Consider the following 22,718-nt stretch of genomic DNA (forward strand, 5'->3'; position numbering starts at 1 on the left):
TGGTCCAGCTCAGCTTCTGGTCAATAGTGATCCCCCAAGATGTTGATGGTGGGGACTTGGCGATGGTGGTGCCATTAAAGATCGGGGGGAGATGAATGGACTTTCTCTTGTTCGAGATGGTGTGAATGTTACCTGCCACTTGTAAGTCAGAGCCTGGATGTTGCCCAAGTTCTGCTGTAGAGTGGCATGGGCTGCTTCATTATCAGGCGAGTTGTGAATGGATCTGAACACAATGGAATTGCCTGCAAATAGTCCCATTCTTGATGTTATGATGAAGAGAAGGTCATTAATGAACCAGCTGAAGATGGTTGGGCCAAAGGCACTTCCCTGAGGACCTCTTGCAGGGGCTGCGATCATTAGCCTCTGACAACCATTGTGTCAAATATGACTCCAACCAGTGGAGGGTTTTCCTTTTGATCCCCACTGGACTCACTTAGCTGCAATGCCACCTGAAGAAACTGTTAGGAATTGTAAACAATTTTACAACACCAAGTTATAGTCCAGCAATTTTATTTTAAATTCACAAGCTTTCGGAGGCTACCTCCTTCGTCAGGTGAACGATGTGAAAGGAGGTAGCCTCCGAAAGCTTGTGAATTTAAAATAAAATTGCTGGACTATAACTTGGTGTTGTAAAATTATTTACAATTGTCAACCCCAGTCCATCACCGGCATCTCCACATCAAAACTGTTAGGAGACAGAGCTTGGTGAAGCAGCAGCTCTACCTACCATTGGGAGGCCTGAAAACTAAGTAATGGTTTAAAAACAATTCTAGGTGTTACTGCCAAGCACGACAAAATTGTGACACAGGTAGCAAATGTGACAAACAGTAAGTGCACGAGAGATAGATAAGCATATATCTTGCTATGGTTTGGGCTCTTCCTTGAACACTTTATTCAGTCTCATGGCAAAAGGAAGCTTCCATTGTCACACCTGTGACTCAAGTGGTTCAAAACATAGAACCAAATGCTTGAAGTGAATGGATTAACAATTAACCTTTTACTACTGAGTTTCACAATGGAGTTGAATGTGAGCTGTCCACCAATGCTCCAGCCCTTTTTGAAGGGTGGAGAAAGCACCAGTCAGTCATCATTATTCAGGATGAATTATGAGATAAAATTATTTACATGTATTAAGATTACACAGAAACAAAATAAATACAGAGCAATGTCAGATTGAAAGCATCAAACCCTCTAGAATCTCAACTGAATCCTTCAATGATGTAGAGGTGTATGCCTCTGCAATGTAGAAATACAATAAAAATGACCAACAGCCAGCAGAATAGATCCCAGGATGAGGAGCAGAGAGATGAAAATCAAGCCAGATTTCATACTCAGCCTTTTCTTTTGACGCTGCCCCTAATTTGTTATCAACAGGCTGGTAATTATAATATTATTTATTTCTGTCAGCCAAATGGATGGGGGATGTAGATTGCAACCTTATTGCTGTCGGTGAAAGATATCTGCAAGGTCAGGTCTGAAACTAAGTCTTGCAATTACCATCTGGCATGAGACCCCCTCCATCTAATGGTTGAGGCCAAGACAAGAAAAGACAGTTCCCTTCTGAATTAGGCAGCAGAGTTCCATTTTGAAGTCATAGTGCATAAGCCTAATTTCAAATTCATATGAACAAGATATAATACAGAAATATTGCACAATATGAAGCAGCTTAGAGCTTCACATGCATCATAGTCAAGCTAAAAAGTGCATTAAACTGACAAATACAAAATTCTCCACATAAAGCCAACTGAACATTCTTAAAAGAACTGTATCAGTAATTACCGACAGCTACTTGCAAAGACTTATCCTGAAGGATAATTAAAATGAAAACTAATTCACCAGTTATACCACAGGAACCACTACCTCTGTTTATAGTAGCGTGAGCAAACTGCATCTAGTTATACTTGCTTGGATCACTCCATTCTGTGCAGGGGGGGGGGGGGGGAAGCAGAATTCTACAGAGGTGTACAATTCTGCTACCCAGCTGGTGATTTTTTTTAATGTTAACACATTTGGCTCTATTGTAACATTAGGATCTTGAAGACTGTCAAAATGGAGGCTACTCGGACTTCTTTTTTCAAACTTGAAATTCCCAAATTATGCTGATTCAGCTACAGTTCATTTGTGTGTCTTTGTGAAGCTTAAGCAGCTTGACAACAACATAAATGTTCAATATAATTGTCCTGAAGTTATCACATCACACTTTTCAGTTTTAGCCTGTTGTAGCACTGAAAAGGCACAAACAACTTTGATCATAACGCTTTATAGATTTTGAACAGTGTTGGCTATTTGTTGGACCTAATACTTTCACACTGGCAAAGTGTCACAAATACACAGTAGGTACAAGAAGTATAAATACATACTGTTAAATTATTCCTCCCCCGTTTTCTGAAGTTGCTCAAATATCATGCAAAAACAAAGATTTAGGTTTTCCTTAATCAGATAACAAATATAATCATACCATTTGTGTCTGACTTAATCTTCTGTAGTCATTTCAAATGCCTCTATTGATTTGGCATATTTTTACATAAAATGTGCAGCACTCAGTGATATATCAGCAATTTACATAAATATGAATACTAAACATAGAACAATTATTAGACAAAATAGAACACTGTATAATACTACTCCGAAGTAATCCCTTAAATACTGACAAAGGGATTGTGAAAAATACTGTAGCTTACTGCAGACTTTCCAATACTATTATACTCTGTTGTCTTACCTAATTTCTGAGTGCCATTGTAAGAATTAACCCAATAACAGATAAAATTTAGTATAATTATAATCAATAGCAGAAACAGAATGAACTATACTATGAATCCATGTTATCTATAAATGTAAACTGTACTGTGTGTTAATATAGTATGAACCATGTAACGTGTATTCAGTAAGAAAGTGCAGGTGGGTCGAGAAGGGAGCATGATGGTTATTATAGTCAAGTTTGCAATTAAAACTAACAGAATGCTGACAGTATTGAAGTGGCAATTAACAGACCTTAGGAAAATCACAGGCTTGAGGGAGGATGGGAGGTGAAATAAATCAAGGAGTAATCCAGGCTATCTCGAGCCCCCGCAAGCTAGTGAATAGAAGTCTGTTTTTACAAACTGTGTCCTGTGAAGGCTGGCAATGTACCTCTAAGATAAGGTACTGTTAAGTTTGTAACAAGGCACAGATGGTACCAGGAGTGGCTTGGAATGTAACTTCTAAAGGGTGAGAGACATGAGGAAGGCGCACAAGATTCTGGCGAGGAAGAAAACTCTTCAGTCAACAGAACACACACACAGAGACAGAGACAGAGACAGAGACAGAGACCGCGCTGCAGTCACTTGGAGGGATACTTCCAAGGTTTCAAGGAACAGACTGTGACTATTTCCCTTTGTTAAGTATCACTTTCTTTGTACTAATTGTATGTGCTTAATAAATCAGTTTTACCTTTAACCACAATACCAGTACCGTGGTGGTCTTGTTGTCACGAACCAGTCCTTGGATTGGATTAAATTATAACCCTGAAAGTAGGGGCTTTAAATCCTACACCACATAAATGGCAAAAGAACCTGGTTTGCATTGGTTATAGATTTTCTTCTTTAATTACTTGAATTCTTCCCAACAGTCTTGTCTTTTTAGTCAAACAACTAAATGTGCTGTGGCTTACTGTACCTGTAACAGGATTAATATCTGCTGCAGTATTTAATCAGTGAATTTACCATTTGGAATCAAGTAAAAACAATTCTGATGCTGGATTGATTTTTTAGTGATCAGAGTTAGAGAAATAAGGAATGAACACTCCTATACTCTGCATGCCAAATGGATGAGTGGCATGAAAAATTAAACGATGCTGACACAGGGAGTATGGGAGGTGGTTTTTGTCAATAGGATTATGTACAAATAAAAATATAATGCTGCTTGGTATCTATGAATCTGCTCAGCTAATGTCACAGAGGGGTTTCACCTACCCTAAGCAGGAAGAACAATCACCATTAATGTATGAAAAGAAAAACAAGATGATGGAAATATGCCTGTTATCAGTAAAGATTGAAGATTTTAAACTTGGACCTACAGCAAGGAACTGACCATTTATCTCAATCTTCACTTCTGTTCTGCATTTCTAACGATGACTACTTATCCCTGTACATGTTCTTTAGTGCTTTATAAAAAATAGTTTATGAATAAGGTGCCAAGAATTTGCATCACAATGGTGCACTTCTCATTCAAAATTAAACCACCAGTATATTTACAGTATGTCTACTGCCACCTCTAGCCAGTTACATCTTGACATAGCTAAATGAACCAGTTTGAGCTTAAATCAGTATCAGTTCCATCAACAAAATCAGGGTAACCGAAGGGCACAGGCTGGGTTGAGGAAGAGGTGAGGATATGAAGGGATTTGCAAACAAGGTTGAATAGCCTGTCAACAATCACCAATGAGGCTCACAAGTAAAAAAAAAAGCCACCTGGGCAAGATAACAGGGTGTTGCCCATGAACACGGAACTGTACCCCAGGATGAATCACCAGAAAGCAACAAGTTGAGAAAAAAATTCAGAGAAGTAACTTTGCAGAATATAATAAAGTAAGATGCCACTGCATGCTATTTCAAACTGCTATGCAAAAGGTTTTGTTTAAATATTCTCACATTTGCACAAGCTTAGAAATGTATACAACTTTCAGGTCTTGGAAAAATACTGAAAACGATGAAGTTATACAAAGATCTTTAATTTGTCTCGGTACTACAAAATGGAACAATTGCACAATTATGTCGTAGTTTTTGACTTAATTCACAAGGAGCGCATTTGTGATAAGTGTCAGCCTTGGCTCAGTGGTAGCATTCTCACCTCTTGAGTAAGAAGGTTGTGGGTTCAAGCCAAACTCCACAGACTTGAGCACATAATCTAGGATGACACCAGTGCAGTACTGAGGGAGCACTGCACTGTCTGGGTTGCCGGCTTTCAGATACCCTCTCAGGTAGAAGTAAAACATCCCATGGCACTTTTCGAAGACAAGTAGGGGAGTTCTTCCGGTGGCCTGGCCAACATTTATCCCTCAATCAACAACACTAAAACAGATTATTTGGTCATTTATCACATTGCTGTTTGTGAGACCTTGCTGTGCGCAAATTGACTGAACCGTTGCCCTACAATTCAACAATGACTTCACTCCAAAAAGTACTTCATTGGCTGTAAAGCGCTTTGGAGTGTCCCGAGGTCATGAAAGACACTATATGACTGAGAGTTCTTTCTTTCACCCTAATAAAAAGGTCCTATATTTTGAATTATATACATTTTACGTAAAGGGATAGAAATTAGTCTGGGCCCACCCGAAGAGATGCTAGAGGCCATCCTAAAATTCAGCATCAGGCCACACATACATCTTTGGGGCAAGCTGCCGGTGCGGTCCCAATTCCACAGGCAGCTCGTCCCACGTGAGAAATGAATTTCAGATAGGTTCTCCGGGGGCAGGGGGGGGGAGGTGTTGGATCAACTGGCAACTGGGGGGGGCTGATCGCCAGGGCTGTGGATTTGGGGAAGCAATCCTGGTTCTATAGAAAGGATTTTGTTTTTAAAAAATGTACCTTTTGTTGGCAGCCATGGGGGCTGTTGAAGAATCCTGAGCGAGGCAGGCATAGAGAACTAATTTTGTAAAGCGGCCCTTCAACATGTTTTAGGCCTATCATTAACATATTTAAAGAGCTTAATACCTGTTTTAGTTGGTCGCCTGGGACGCCTAAAAAATGGTCCCCACGAATTTATAAGTGGGACTAACGCGCAGGTATGCTAAATTGGTATGCTTTGCGCTTGTTTTACACCCAAAAAATAGGGGCAATGCATATCAATTTCTACCTCAAAAAGTCCTGAATTGTAAATTATATACATTTCACATAAAAATGGTCCTGTTTTTGTACTATCAGTACATTATTCAACCACATATTAAAAGCTCCAAATGCTATACAGTAGTTCAACACAATGACACATCAAAATTAAAATATAAACATTACAATCAAAGCTGTTGTATTGCTGTAATTAGTTCATCCACGTTCAATTGGATTCAGTAGATATAACTTCCTCTGTATATGTATACAATTCAACGTACTCAACCAAACGGTAAAAAAAGGTTAAATGGTTGTTTAATGCTAAATATTCACAGAGGGCCTATATAATATCTTGTTTTGCAACTGGTGATCAAATCAACACAAGTGGCACATTTGCTAATGAGTAGTGACCAGTCAGGTGAACTAGATGCAGGGAGAAGTAAAATGAATCCGGTCAGTCTGAAGTTTGTTATTCAATCTAAAAAAAAGTGTTGAAAAAAAAATGAGTATTCAAAAAAATAAAAAAAAGTTTTCTTCTTTTCAAACAAAAAACACAAATATTTTCTTGTGGGCATTCACTTGTGTGTGTTTATTTTTGATCAGCCAGGCACCTATGCACAAGCAAAAATCCATCACCAAAATTAACAGTTTCTAAACTAAACTACTGAGAAATCTATATAAATAAATAAATAAATAGTTTCCATTTTCCCAACACACTCTTTCTCTCCCCCACTTTACCTATCTGGAGAAGGTTTAAGCACAGATTTGCAACAGCCAAGACTTAAGGACTTTCAAGTGTATGTAAGGGTAGTGTTGAAGTTTAACTGGCTAAAATCTTGCAGTTTATCAGCACAAAACACTCGTATCACAAAAGCACTTTGCAGAGTGGTAGATGCAAGTTGTCAAGGTCACAACTTACAGCTAGCATGTCAGGAGACAAAAAAAAAGCCACTTTTATTCAGAGTTGTTTAGTTCCTTTGTTATTGAAGGCTGAGAAGTTATGGAAGTAAACCCAGCACATGACATGTCTGGATTTTACTTCATAATTAACCTGGGGACATTACAATCCAATGTTCCTACCTGAGGTAGAAGTGATGGTAAAGGTGTTTAAACAGAAAGAGCCAAAAGAATAGGGGAGTAGGTCCAGGTAGAATCTTCAGATAAGTGCCATGACTCCACCACCACATAAATAATGGCCACGTAGAATGAGGCACCGAATGGTACCTGTGGGACCGTATCCAAGTGGGGAGGGAGAAAATTGGTGTCAAAAAAAAGACACCACCCCAAAACCCAACTTTGGCTTTGTTTGAACTTTGATATTTCTATGAAGTGTTCGATATTTTTCAACATGCCACATAAAATACCAATAGGGTACTATTATGGGGAAAGTTCAATATTAGTTCATGAACCCTCTAGCTCTAACCACATCACTTGACTGCTCATACAAAAAAAAGGATTATCTCAAAGCCAAAATGAACACGTGGTATGAATCAACTACAAATTTTACTCCAGAGGTACATAGTACAAAAACCCACATCTGCACAAAATGATTTCATGCTTCAGTCAAGGCAAAGTAAACAATGCGCAAAGTCAGCAAAGAATCATGCTTTACGGCTGCCTGTAAAATTAGATATGAAAAAGGTATCTATCATTTTATGTTAAATCACATTTTAAAGACTACGTGGTCATAGATGAAGAATTGCGGATACTCCTCTGCAGTGTACCAAGGTAATTTGATTGTTACCAGCCTTGCTACAAGGAGTGGCTTGAAGCTAATATAAAATGGGGGGGGGGGGGCATCCATAGACTAGAAAGAAAGGACAAAAAAGCATATATTTTTTCCTGTCAACAACCCTGCAGCTTTTAAGAGGATAAAACATAACAAGTGTACACTATGTGCTTCACAGAAAACAATTGCATGTTGCTTTCAGGCACAACTGCAGTTTTTCCCCAATGCCATCATTTCTAACTACTGGAGTATACTATTATTATTTCATAATGATTCAAAGTCTTTTGAAATCCACCAAATTTTGCCAACTTTGGTTCACGTCATTCTACAGTAAAATAATCAGTGTAGTTAGAATAAACATTTTGAAATAATAAATGAGTAACATGCCTGTTCTTACAAGTCTGACAGAAATAACTGTTCTACCTCCAAACAAGGGAAAATATATGGCTCTCCACAGAGTTTTTGATTGACGGAGGGGGAGAAAGAAAAACAAATATGTCAACGCTAAGCTTCGGCAAGCTTAACCTATCCCACTTGGCACAAGCTGACTGTTGAATCAATTATCTGATTTTATACCTCTGTAAATCATTCATTGTTCAGTGCAAATTTGATACTTGGCACAGTGGCAACATTGCACTGGTTCATCGGCACACTACAACCGGTGTTAAGATATGGATATGGGGAAATGAAGGCATAGATGCCGTTCCTGGTGTTAAAAGTGCCAAGAAGTGCTTCTTCAAAAAGTAAGGAAATGCAGTCTCTGTGCGCCTCCTAGCTGCTGGATCATGATCAACATCAGCAAAACGCTGTGAGCAGTTTGCCATCTCACATCGGAATTGATATGTGGTGCATCAAGACTTAAAAAGAGAAAAAGTAAAATTTAATTGAAAAAAATATATCCATTTGTCAGTCAGAAATTTAAATCCCATCTCAGTACATTTAACTCAGCACTTGTTTTCACTTGCGATAACTGGTATATTTTATAGAATACTGCTTTTTAATAAGTTATTAATTATTAAATATTCTATTCCTCAAACTTACATAGAATGTACAGCACAGACACAGGCCATTCGGCCCAAGAGGTCCATGCCGGTGTTTATGCACTACATGAGCCTCCTCCCTCCATACTTCACCTAACCCTATCAACATACCCTTCGATTCCTTTTTCCCTCATGTGTTTATCTAGCTTCCCTTTAAAAGGCATCTATGCTAGTCACTTCAACTACTTGTGGCAGCGATAACAGTAGGTTGTAGATCTTTAGTTCACGATGTGTGGAAGGTTCTGTGATGTCTTTGAAGATAACGAAACAATATATGTAATATTAGGTTTGGATGCTTGCTTCTTCTCTCCGTCTACACTATCAAACCCTTTCATAATCTTAAAGAATTCTATCAGGTCACCCCTCAGTCTTCTCTTTTCTGGAGAAAAGAGCCTCAGCGTGTTCAATCTTTCCTGATAGGTATTACCTCTCAGTTCTGGTATCATCCTAGTAAATCTTTTTTGCACCTTCTCCAGTGCCTCTATATTCTTTTTATAATATGGAGACCAGAACTGTTCACAGTACTCCAAGTGTAGTCTAACATAAGTACATAAGAAATAGGAGCAGGAGTAGGCCATCCAGCCCCTCGAGCCTGCTCCGCCATTCAACAAGATCATAGCCGATCTTCTACCTCAGTGCCATTTTCCTGCACTATCCCCATATCCCTTGATGCCTTTAATATCTAGCAATCTCTGTTTTGAATGTACTCAATGACTGAGCCTCCACAGCCCTTGGGGGTAGAGAATTCCAAAGATTCACCACCCTCTGAGTGAAGAAATTTCTCCTCATCTCAGTCCTAAATGGCCTACCCCTTATTCTGAGACTGTGACCCCTGGTTCTTGTCTTCCCAGCCAGAGGAAACATCCTCCTTGCATCTACCCTGTCTAGCCCTGTAAGAATTTTATATGTTTCAATGAGATCACCTCTCATTCTTCAAAATTCTAGCGAATACAGGCCTAGTCTACTCAATCTCTCCTCATGCGACAATCCCGCCATCCCAGGTATCAGTCTGGTGAGCCTTCGTTGCAACCCCTCTATGCCAAGGTTCTTCAAATGGACTATGAAGAAAGAGCAGAGGGATGGAGCTAACTGGATAGCTCTTTCAAAGAGCTGGCACATGCACAATGGGCTGTATGGCCTCCTCCTGTGCTGTAGCTACTATGATACGATGAAATAATAATTCAGCGTCAAAAGAATAGTGAACAAATTATCTAAATTTTGGCAATAAAATCAAGTTGGCCCTCACAAAATGAAACACGTTACCTTTATGCATAATTTTATTATGTCATAATGTAGTGTTTTACATTTCTCCATAATCTATACTGTATTACTTTTGTCAGGTTTAATTTTGCAGATGCAAAGCAAGCATCCAAATCTAATATTAAATATATTGTTTTGTTCTCTTCAAAGACCTCACTGAACCTTCCACACATCGTGAACTAAAGATCTACAACCTACTGTTATTTTCTTAATCACCCAACTAGAATCATGGAAAGGTTACAGCACGGAAGGAGGCCATTTGGCCCATCGGGTCCTTGCCATCTCTATGCAAGAGCAATCCTGGAAATGTTTTCCTTTCAAGTACTTATCCAGTTCCCTTTTGAAAGCCATGATTGAATCTGCCTCCACCACTCCTCCGGCAGTGCATTCCAGATCCTAACCACTCACTGTGTAAAAAAGTTTTTCCTCATGTCACCTTTGGTTCTTTTGCCAATCACCTTAAATCTATGTCCTCTGGTTTTTGACCCTTCTGCCAATGGGAACAGTTTCTCTCTATCGACTCTGTCTTGACCCTTCATGATTTTAAATACCTCTATCAAAACTCCTCTCAATCGTCTCTGTTCCAAGGAGAACAAACCCAGTTTCTCCTGTCTATCCACGTAACTAAAGTCCCTCATCCCTGGAATCATTCGAGTAAATTTTTTCTGCACCCTCTCTAAGCACTTCACATCTTTCCTAAAGTGCCATGCCCAGAACTGGACACAATACTCCAGTTGTGGTTGACCCAGTGTTTTACAAAGGTTCATCATGACTTCCTTGCTTTTGGAACTACTGGAATCAATGATGACAAGAAAAATAAGATTAAAAGATGCCCTTAGGGACTGAATGACAGTGATTAGGGGAAACAGAACACTTTTTCCACTTCTGGGATCTGTGATCAACTGAGCGGTTAGCCAACTGTCCCTCTACATTGAGTTATAATTTTGAATTCTGCTTTGAATGATGACAGCTGTAAGGATCTAAGTGAAGTAAGTTTCAGCAACCTCAAACCAGTTTTTTGTGGTTATGAATTCACAGCACAAAACTGCCCATAATTCAACAAGTGCAGCCTAAGTCAGAGGGTTCACAAAGATGACTAGTGTGGAACATGAAATTGGAAGTAACTAGAAATAGAAATCTTAAAATGGTGCATTAGAAGTGTTGTTCAAGTTGGTGAAAGGGTACAGTACAAGGAAACTTATTCTACTTCTAATCTATGATATACTTAGGAGTGCTTGATGCTTCCATTGGCTGCCAGAGTGGAAACATGTTCGTGTTCTGAAATTTCACCTCATCTATCCCTTTTATCATTTTAAAAACTACTGATCCTCTTTATTACCCCACCCCCAACAGAACTGCCTCTTGGCTGGATTATTCTGTCCAGTATGGATAGTGTAGTTTTGAACAAGGGAAAAATAATCTCCTACAATAAATGGTCTCCTCTTCCACAACACAAGATTATCTTTAATGATTTATACTAAGTAATTTAATATGTAGTACTTCCAACCTCATCTTTCATTCATCAACAAATTAGAGGAATAAATGGACAACTAATTAATGTATTTATCCCATCTGTAACACTTCCTGCACTGATGCACAGTAAACTCTAGAAAAAAGTCCCAAGGTATTCACTGCAGCATAATGAGACAAAAGTCAACACTGAGCCAAAGAAAGATACTCAGAGGGGTGACGAAAAGCCTGGTCAAAGAAGTGGGTTTTAAGGAGGGTCTTAAAGCGGGAGAGGCAGTGAGATGTCAGGAGGGAATTCCAGACCTTAGGGCTCTAGACGAGTGAAGGTACAGCCACCAATGGTGGGGTGAAGGAATTGGGATGTGCACAAGAGATCAGACTTGGAGGATCACAGAGTTCTTGGAGGGTCCTCAAGCTGGAGAAATTTACAAAGAAAGGAAGGAAGAGTGAAAGTCATGAAAGGATTTGAACACGAGCACGATACCTTTAAATTGGAAACGTTGGGGGACCAGAAGCCAATGTAGGTCAGCAAGCACAGTGGTGATGGGTGAGCAGTACTTGGTACAGGCAGCAAAGTTTTGGATGAGCTGAAATTTATGGAGGCTGAAGGATGGGAAGTCAGTCTACAAAGCATTGGAATTGTCGAGTCTGGAGATGGCAAAGGCATGTATTAAGGGTTTGGCAGCAGATGGGATGAGGCAGCGGTGGAGAGGAGTAATGTTAGAGGTGGAAGTAGGTGGTCCTTGTGATGGAGAGGATATAGGGTTAGCACTTCAGTTCGGGGTCAAAGGCGATGTCGAGGATATGAATAGTCGGGTTCAATCTGAGACAGGGAGGTAGGTGGAATTAGTGGCAAGGGTACAGAATTTGTGGCGGAGACCAAACACAATGACTTCAGTTTTCTCAATGCTTAACTGGAGGAAATTGCAGCTGGTAGTGTAGCATTGCCTAGGGATCAGCCAAAACTAGTTACTATACTAAGCTTACTGAATATGACAAGATCTTGCATGATCTCTCAGCCTTTGTAAAGCGGAAGATTAAAACCATCAGACTGTGTTGTTGGCTATAAGCTAATGGAACAAATTTATTAAAATAAACAATACATCAATTTGCACTACTTTAACATAACTTTTAACTCATGCCCTCCTTGTTAGAAAAACAAAAAAAAACACAATGCTTCGATAATTCTACTCAATACTAAACCCAGATTAGCATCTATATTGTAATTCTTATGCATGGTGATATGTAACATATTTCCACATGAGATACAATAGTGATGAAAGACAGAACTTGCAAATTGGAGCACGCTGCCTGGAAATACCTTTGTATCCTTAGAAATTAAAAAGAAAATGAGAATACAGAAAAGAAATGTCCCCACTGTTGAACAACAACTTGCACGCATAGAAGAAATAGGAGCAGAAGTAGGCCATAGTAAAATGTCCCCAGGCGCTTCACAGGAGCGTTATCAAACAAAATTTGACACCAAGCCATATAAAGTGATATGAAGACCGGTGACCAAAAGCTTGGTCCAAGAAGTTGGTTTTAAGGACCGTCTTAAAGGAGAAAAAGATAGGGAGGTGGAGTGGTTTAGGGAGGGAATTCCAGAGCTTAGGACCTAGGCAGCTGAAAGCACAGCCGGCGACGGCGGAGCGATCAGGGATGCTCAAGAGGCAAGAATTGGAGGAGCGCAGATTTCTGGGAGGGTTGTAGGGCTGGAGGAGGTTACAGAGATAGGGAGGGGCGAGGGCATGGAATCAAATTAATGCAATGGTTTTCTGAACTCCAGATGAGCGATCCACACTATTTGGATGTGTCATCCAGTATTTGATCTTCATTTTAGAGATTACAGGACAAAATAAGCAGTCTATGTTGTGCTTTATACTTGCTTTGCAATAAAACCCTATTTGCATTGGAATAACACCTTTGAAGTGACATTTTGGATACAGAACAGTAATGTGCATCCCCTAGCCTGGGGAAAGCAAGCTAGCAGTAACTGCAATTAAAGTGACCAGTCACATCACATCTCATAGTGGATAGATATTAAAAATATCCAAACTTTATGATTAGAACTGTGACAGCTGACCTAATCACCACTTGAATTTTTTTTAAAACAATTCCCCCGTATTAAAATTATTTCTGGGTCGAAAGCAAGACTGTTAGAAATACAGTAACTAAAATGTCACTTGTGTCGAAGCAAAAGGGAAATAAGTAGGACAGTATTTTGACAAGTACTCGCAATTAATTACGTGCAGTCTACCTTATATAAAAAGGTGATAATAGAGCTTGTATTGGATTAACCTATGGCTTCTAGATCTCCCCTAGATGCCTGCGATCACCATGCAACTGTCCTTCTGCTGCAAATACTGTAATTTTACAGTATTAAAACATACTTGATAATCAGCTTTGAACAACACATTCCCATCCCTGCAAAGATACAAAGCTCTTGAATTAGTCAAAAACATTTTACGCACTGCCAGATATCATGTGCCGGTCATTAAATACAACCGCCAATCATAAAATCAACAAGTTTCGCAATCCGAGTATTTGCGATTGTCGAATAAAACTCTCTGACGTGTTTTGTTAAAAGTCAAGCGCTGATCCCAAGATACAAAAAGGCGGAGTAGGAAGAAAAAGAGAGGGGGAAAAGAGGAAAATGGATTGTAGATAGGTCACTCCCCTCAACCTTATTCTATCTGAATAAACAAAAACATGGCGAAAGTGGCCTGAGCTACGAATGCCATCATTTTCCAGCGCAGATACTCTATTGTTAGAGGAGACATTTGCATTTACACCAACATTCATGTCTCAGCACAAACTAAAAAAGGGGCGGGGGGGGGGGGGGGGAAGAGGTCTCACCAGCCACATAGCAAGCAAGAAAATATGCATAGCACAGCGCTTAATATAATTCAATTTACAGTGTAATTAACAGTAACCTTACACAAGATTTCAGCAGGGTTATCATTAATATCACGTACAAACCTTACATTTGCTGCCGAAATCGCGAGTCCCTTTCTTTCACTGTTGTTATTTAGACCTGCGACTACCCACAAATGGGCAAGTTCATGCTTTTTGCACGAAGCGACCGATTTATCAATAACCCCCGCCCCAAACTAATGTTTCCCACCTCCCTGCTCTTATTCAGTCCAAATGATACTTCGATACAAAAGCACGCAATCCCTTCACAGACACACGACGACATAAAAGTATTTCGGACGTTTCAGCACCAACCGAACAACGTCGTATGGTTTACTTACTCATCAGCGATGCACATCATTTCCACCCTCCCGCAAACTGTGAATAAAAAGCACATTTGTTTTACACAGGCATTCATTTCAAACTCATAGCAACAGTCCCCAAAACACGTACATGCAAAAAAACAGTTGACAGTTTTAGACGAATGCACGTGAAACATTAAATTACACAACATATTTACCTATTTTAATTACAAAATTGAATATATTTTAACAAAGTCCACGGTCAGATTTGCTAAATGTGTCACGCTACCAATGTGAAATGAATAAGCGTTTTCATCCGAAAGCGCATTTTATGAAAGAAAATTAAAATTGATGGATTTTCACATTTTTGTTAAAAATCAGGAACTATCCCGCGCACTCAATATCAAGATTTTAAAAAAGTTATATTAAATAACAAGAGCATCTGGTACTCGTCTTTTAAAGGAATCTCAATATTCAAAACACTTTAGTAAACATGTCAAACGAAACAACTACCACTACGATTAAAATCAAAAACCTGCACCTCTTGCAAATAAGTTTCAGAAGTTGCTTTTGTAATCCTTAAGTGGAGGAGGAAATACATTATCACAATTTCAGAGTTTTTTCTTGAGGAAACAGAATAAGAAAGAGGGGCAGGCCCAAAATCCTTAATAGATTCACATCCTTTACATAATTATAAAAACAAAACATGTATTTCACTACACGTAACAGCCAGCTCCAACCTTTAAAATTCACCTTTCAACTATTTCCACACTAACAACAGTTTTACAATTCTTATCGGGAACAGAAAGCTGCGTTTATGTATTTATATATGTATTGAAATAGGAGTTTAAACCAACGTACCTGATCAGTTTTTATTTTGATTTCTGCTGTTGTAATTCGGTACTTGTTTTACTATGTCACTCCTGTTGGGCCTTTTCCTTCTAATAAGTCTGACAATAAAAACTTGCATTTATATAGCGCCTTTCCTGATCTCAGCACAATCCAACGTGCTTTCCAACCAATGAAGTACATTGGCAGTGTAGTCACTGTTGGAAAGTGTAGGAAACGCAGCAGCTAATTTGTGCGCAGCAAGGTCCCACAAACAGCAATGTGATCATCTGTTTTAGTGATGTTGGGTGAGGGATAAATATTGGCCAGGACACGGGGGGTGAAGAACTGCCCCTACAAGAAGCAAAAAGTACCCCATTGCACCTATTGCTGTTGCATTTGTATATAATGTAATTGTGTCATATATGGTCCCTCATAAGAGTACATATATCTAGAAAGGAACAAAATACTATTGATGTGAGGAATTGGAGTTTTTTTACTCCATGTACATGTCCCTCAAATGAGATGTAATGAAGACACTCCAACCCCTGTCACTGGGACACAAGGGATAGCCTGGAGGAAGGGGGGCAAATTTGTTTTATTCGTATGTATTGTACTTAATTATTACTCAATATATTTAAATATAACTCACGGTGAACTCTCTCCAAATTTGCATTCTCACACTTTCCCTCAATACACTTCACTATAGTTAATAAAAAAACACACACAAACGTCACGCTTCCGGTCAACCGAACTTGACCTTTCGTGACGGGGCGCACGGGGTGGTGGTGGGGGGGGAATCCAAACCGTTTTACCTCCTGCAAGGTGCTGATTGGTTGGTAGTTTTTAAATGCAACGGTCAGTTCGACCATCCTCCGGCGCATGCGGAGAACAGGGTTAGCCGAAAGGAATGACGAACATTTTTGTTTGAAGAGGGGAGGCGGGCAGGGGGTGGGGAGAGGGTGGGGAGAGGGCGGGGCCTAGTTTCCGTTATCGCGTTCGTTCATTTTCTGGAGATTTAAATGCCGCCGTCGGGTTCCCAATGGGATCAAAACGAGGCAGAGTTGTCAAATGCAATAAATAAACGAATCAAATTGCACACTTTCTTTTTGTAAAAAAAAAATAACTTTTATCATTTAATTCCCGTTCAGGTTCGGTAATTTTTCTTAGTTTTTAAAAAAAACTCCACTCGTTCTTTTTTGCTTCGGTCTTTACCCATGTTGCACCACAGTATTGATAGTTGAGTTAAGATGGCGGTGCAGGAATCTGCTGCCCAGCTCTCGATGGCATTAAAGGTCCAGGAATATCCTACTTTAAAGGTATGCTTTGTACATGGTGAATATGATCGATTCTCTGATAACTGCTCCTAGTTAATATTTCCTGTGGCTGTACACAAAATGTGATCTTCAAGTCACAGAGAAGAAAAGCAGCCAGCTTCAAGTGCCAATTTTAGACTCTATAGACGGTAAATGTTTGAATATATATATATCCTGGTATGGATTCAAGATGAGCTATTTGCAATTTGTTTTGCACGTCTCGAGTTTAGGAAAATAATGAACTTTAATTCTGCTCCAATGCCATAAATACATTTTTTTAAAATTAACGAATCTCCATTCACTCGTGTTTGTAAGGTTCGGTCGCAGCATAAAATAAATGGTTCTAATGAGCAATAGTGATGGGTGTCATTTATATTATAAACCTAAATGATCTCGACTGTCAATGCACTTCGAAGAAACTGAAGGATTTTTTTTCTCATCAGTCAAGTAATGTTGGCTGTTTAGTGAAATACAATACGAAATAGGGTTATAATCCAATGGGGGTATCATAAATGTTTACTGCTCTGTCATTGTGTAGATGCATATATAGACTGAAGCAGGAAAGTTGCTTTGTGTTAACTTCATGGTTTAGAGTCACAGTCAATGAAATGTGCTTAGAATGCGAACACCATAAATTACCTTTTTCTAATGGCTAGTAAACGGGTTTACTTAATCTATTTTCTGCCTCATTGTTTAAGGTTTATTTTAATCTTTGTGAAATTGGTGAATGCTGTTCCTATCGTGCTGTTCCTAATTTTGGTAATTCCATCAGATATTGGTTGCTCAACATGCAGTTATCAGATTTTAGTTGCCTTAATGTTGGGTTATCTCCTTCAACTTTTGAGTTATATACTCAAGATAGAAGTTTAAACAAGTCACAACTTATGAAATAAGTCCTACCCTTTCCAAGCAGGAATGCAAGAACCAGATTCACCTCAAAAAGTGGGATTACCAAAAATGTTCATTGTTAGCTTGCTACAGTAATTATAAGGTGTTAGACCATGAAGTGATACAAACCGGTAGAACTATCTACAAGAGGGCTGAAACAGATTTGACCTTTTTTGCCCTTAAAATAATTTTGTTTAATAGAAAATGTCAAGACAAATTATTGCTGGTGTTTTCCCCTATTTCAATTTTGTGGAATAATTCAATAATTGCAATGTTTGCTTGTAGGTACCTTATGAAACCTTGAATAAACGTTTCCGAGCAGCCCAGAAGAATATTGACCGAGAAACTAGTCATGTGACCATGGTAGTTGCCGAATTGGAGAAAACATTGAGCAACTGCCCAGCAGTGGATTCTGTAGTGACCTTGCTAGATGGGGTAGTTGAGAAACTTAGTGCTCTGAAGAGAAAGGTACAATAAATGTTTTTATGTTGGTGATAAAGGTTGGCACCATCTGTGTCACAGTATGTTGTTTGGTACACTTGATATTTTGTAACATTACTATTAATGGCAACTGACCTAAGATACAAAATTCAAAAAGTCTTTCTTCACATAAAGTAAGAATTAAAAAAAAGACAAGTAACAATTATATGCTTTTTATTTGAGAATTGGGTTCTATCTCATTGAAATTCTGATGGTTTAAAGGCAAATTCATTTTGTAGCATGCATACAGATCAAAAACGCCAGTGTACATGCTACCTCCTGGGGGAAAAAAAGTTCAAAACCAAAGATTTATCTGTATGTTTGTAGTTTTTCTTTTAAAGCCAGTCAGTTCGAGAAAAAGATGTTAATGAAATGTTAAAATATTACTGTACACTTTTAATTGTATGCTTAGGAATTGTGCATTTGGCCACTTCTGTTGGATTTTGCTGCACTTTTTCTAGCAACATTTGTATAATTTTTTGAAAGTGAGTGTTCTTAGATCCAAAATATGTATGTTTATTATTTATTATTGAAGTATTTCTTCTTTCTCCCTGCCTTTGGTGATTCGCAGAGTTTTCAGCTGGGAAAAAATAATGTTTTATCAATGTTGTGTTGGGAATTGGAGATGCTAAGGCCCAGTAAAATGCTTTTACTTCTGATGGAGATACTGCAATGTGGCACTGGATAACCAACCCCTTTATTCATGTTCATGCACATACTGATTCAGTTTATAGATTTGATATGACACTATGCAAGTACAAGCATCCTAATTTAACTCCTTTCATGTCGTGATGCTCAGTAACCTTCCTACATCAGTGATCTTGAAGAGTTCATCAATACTCTTTTTAAACAAAATATATTCAAAAAAAATTGAGGTGGAGAAAGCAAAAAAATTGATTAGATAATTTTGTACCTGTTTTAAATGATTCTAAAAGTTTCTTTTAAAAAAAACAAGTCTGTGGATGGAAGAGTGATAATTAACTAGAACAGAATCATTGCAGCACAGAAGGAGGCCATTCAGCCCATCGAGCCTGTGCCAGCTCTTTGTAAGAGCAATCCAGTTAGACCCATTCCCCCGTTCTTTCCCCGTAGCCCTGCAACTTTTTTCTCTTCAAATATTTATCCGATTCCTTTATGAAAGCCATGATTGAAACTGCATCCACCACCCTTTTAGGCAGTGCATTCCAGATCATAACTACACACTGTGTAAACAGGTTTTTCCTCATGTTGCCTTTGGTTCTCTTGCCAATCACCTTAAATCTGTGTCCTGTGATTCTTGACCCTTCCGCCAGTGGGAACAGTTTCTCTTTATTTACTTCATCTAAACCCGTCGTGATTTTGAACATGTCTATCAAATCTCTTCTCAACCTTCTCTGCTTTAAGGAGAACAACCCCAGATTTTCCAGTCTATCCACGTGACTGAAGTCCCTCATCCCTGCAACTGTTCTAGTAAATCTTTTCTGTACCCTGTCTAAGGTCTTCACATCCTTCCTAAAGTGAGGTGTCCAGAATTGGACACAATACTCCAATTGTGGCCGAACCAGTATTTTATGAAGGCTCATCATGACTTCCTTGCTTTTGTACTCTATGCCTCTATTTATAAAGCCCAGGATCCCGTAGGCTTTTTCAACCGCTTTCTCAACCTGTCCTGCCACCTTCAAAGATTTGTGCACATATACCCCCAGGTCTCTCTGATCCTTCACCCCCTTTACACTACAATATCTTTTTAATGTGAAATGTACTTGGGGCATTACACTGCAATGGATTGCATACATATAATGTTACACAATAGCTATTTCTATTTGGATAATAACACTTGTGTTTACTGTTTGTGTCAAGTCTGAAGTCTTTGTTGTGACCATCAATCAGGTGTTCGATTTTCATCTTGTTGGTTCGTTGTTTAAGTCTCTCATATTTTCTTCTTCCCATTTGGTGATTTTTCACTTTCATTATTCTCCAATCATATTGCATAAAAGGTTTTCTCCCCAATTACATTCCTGCAAAAAAAAAAGTGCCGGATGCAGTCAGCATGGCCATTCCTTATCCCAATATATACGCAGAAGAAAGTGGCACACGGACAGAAGAGAGAAGGAAGAGTAGAATAAGAGTCTGAGATGAACAGAGATAGACACACCAAAGAGCAAAAGCATGTGTGAACGTGTGAAGCAGGACAGAAAGATTGGAAGGTGGAGGCAGAAAGTATTTAGAGTGGGAGATAAGCAAGAGTCAAACAGTTTTTGTCCACGAGCAATGCCATTGGCAATCAAATAATAATTGTGATACAACTACTCTTGAGGTCTTTCTTGCATTAAAACTGTATTGTGAAAATGAACACAAACAAAATACTGAATCATTCTGCTTGACCTGACTTTTCTTTCCTGCCCCATTTGGTTGTCTTTCCAATTCACCCTGTTCAAAATTTAGGTAATAAAAATAGATTTTATTTTCTTCTATTGAAGATCTCTTCTCAAATTCAAGATAGTTGCCTATTTTTTCTGTGCCTCCTATGTCTCATGGCCTATTTTGGAGATGGGACCTACATTTAAAAAAAAATTCCACCTCTGATCAGCTGAAGTAGGTTCTAAAGGCTGAAAGATTGATATGATCATATTAAAGATGTAATCTTGTAAACTGTTTGAAGCAGTTTTTCCAGCATTAAATGCTGGAATGTTACCATTGTTGAAAAAAATGTAGTGCTGGTAAGTTGATATAGAAAAAAAATTGAAGAATTCTGTAGATGCTGTGTTTGAGGTCTGAATATTTGTGGCCTCAGAGAGAGGGGCAGAAATTTGATGACCCTGTGGATGTCTCACACGGTCCCCATTTTGAAAACTTGTGTGACTACTATGTACAATAGTATCATCCCACTTACAATAAATTGTTCACTTATATTCCCCCATCCTTAATGGTTTTGATTGTTGAAATTCGGAGCAAATTATTATTACTAAATGAAACTATTACAACCAGTTACACTGAGTCTACAGCATATAAACAGGCAATTCAGCCCAACTGTGCTGGCATTTATGCTCCACATGAGTCTCATTCTACCCCTCTTCATCTAACCCTATCAGCACACCCTTCTATTCCTTCTCTGTCATGTGCTTTATCTTGCTTCCCCTTAAATGTATCTCTGCTATTTGCCTCAACTACTCCTTATGGTAGTACGCTCCATATTCTTACCACTCTTTATCCAAAGAAGTTCCCCCTGAATTCCTTATTGGATTTATTAGTGACTACCTTATTTATGACCTCTAGTTTTGGACTCCCCGACAAAAGGTAGTCATAGGGAAAATGTTTCCACATCATATACTTTCATTATCTTAAAGGCCTCAACATGTCACCCTTCAGCCTCTTTTTTTCTGGAGAGAAGAGCCCCAGCCTGTTCAGCCTTTCCTGCTAAGTATATCCTCTCGGATCTGGTATCATCCTTAACAATCTTTTTTGCACCTTCTCTAATGCCCCTGTTTCCTTTTGATAATACGGAGACCATTACTGGTCACAATATCCCAAGTGTGGTCTAACCAAGGTTCTATACAAGATTAACATAACTTCTCTGCTTTTCAATTCTATCTCTCAGAAATGAACCCCAGTCCTTGGTTTGCTTTTTTTATGGCCTTATTAACCTGCGTTGCTACTTTTAGTGATTTGTGCATCAGTACCCTTAGAAATATATAAAAGTTCATTTAGAAAAGGGAATAGTGCCAGTGGACTGGCGGACAGCTAATATTACTCCTATATTTAAAATAAAAGGGAGATAGAACAAGTCCAGGGAATTATAGACCAGTTATCTTAACATCGGTGGTAGGAAAGATAATAGAATCTCTACTCAAAGATGCAATACAAAAACATCTAGAAACCCAAAATGTAATAGTCAGCATGGGTTTCAAAAAGGAAAGTCGTGCTTGACCAATCTTATTGAATTCTTTCAAGAAGTAACAGAAAGAGTACACAAGCATAATGCAATATTTCTGTCATTTTGCAGTTGTTACCTGTGAGTCTAGCTTATGCATCCCATAGTGACCCTATCCCTATTCTGATTTTTCTTTTGTTATTTATGTAGCATACTTCACTCTTTCTTTTTATATTCCTTGATGATTTAATTTCGTAGTTCCTCTTTGCCTTCCTATCTGTTTCTTGACTTAAGAATACGAGAACATAAGAAATAGGAGCAGGAGCAGGAGTAGGCCACACGGCCCCTCGAGCCTGCTCCGTCATTGTCAGATCATGGATGATCTTCGACCTCAACTCTACTTTCCCACCCGATCCCCATATCCCTTGAGTCCCCTAGAGTCCAAAAATCTATCCATCCCTGCCTTGAATATATTCAATGACTCGGCATCCACAACCCTCTGCATGAAGAAATCCTTCCTCATCTCAGTCTTGAATGGCCGACCATGTATCCTGCGATTATGCCCCCCTAGTTCTAGACTCTCTAGCCAGGGGAAACAATCTCTCAGCATCTACCCTGTCAAGCCTCCTCAAAATCTTATATGTTTCAATGAGATCACCTCTCATTCATTCTTCTGAACTGCAGAGAGTATAGGCCCATTCTACTCAACCTCTCATCAGAGGACAATCCTCTCATCCCAGGAATTAACTCGGTCCCTTCATCTAAGTCATTAATGTAGATTGTAAAAAGCTGAGGCCCAAGCACTGATCCATGCGGCACCCCATTAGTTACAGCCTGCCAA

At 38.9% G+C, this 22,718-nt stretch overlaps 2 protein-coding genes across 6 annotated transcripts in view; one reads left to right on the plus strand and one right to left on the minus strand.

Annotated features, from left to right (window-relative positions):
* Positions 1 to 14,589, minus strand: part of ctbp1 (C-terminal binding protein 1) — a 312,129-nt gene extending 297,540 nt beyond the window's left edge. For 2 of the 5 annotated variants that reach the window (XM_067982546.1, XM_067982489.1), the window contains exon 1: positions 14,555 to 14,569. Coding sequence is in view for 1 of the 5 variants with exons in the window: in XM_067982459.1 (XP_067838560.1) it covers positions 14,555 to 14,574 (20 nt within the window). In the remaining 4 variants the exon portion in view is untranslated. Of the gene's footprint in view, positions 1 to 14,279; positions 14,368 to 14,554 lie in introns of those variants that run through there. The other 3 variants (XM_067982459.1, XM_067982469.1, XM_067982479.1) reach the window with 3 other exon arrangements.
* A 1,968-nt stretch (positions 14,590 to 16,557) lies between these two features.
* maea (macrophage erythroblast attacher, E3 ubiquitin ligase) overlaps positions 16,558 to 22,718 on the plus strand; it is a 158,865-nt gene continuing 152,704 nt past the window's right edge. The window contains exons 1-2 of the mRNA XM_067982597.1: positions 16,558 to 16,662; positions 17,833 to 18,015. Of these exons, the coding sequence (XP_067838698.1) occupies positions 16,594 to 16,662; positions 17,833 to 18,015 (252 nt within the window). The 5' untranslated portion in view covers positions 16,558 to 16,593. The remainder of the gene's footprint in view (positions 16,663 to 17,832; positions 18,016 to 22,718) is intronic.

Source organism: Heptranchias perlo, chromosome 1 (assembly GCF_035084215.1).
Source record: "Heptranchias perlo isolate sHepPer1 chromosome 1, sHepPer1.hap1, whole genome shotgun sequence".
Classification (NCBI taxonomy): Eukaryota; Metazoa; Chordata; class Chondrichthyes; order Hexanchiformes; family Hexanchidae; genus Heptranchias; species Heptranchias perlo.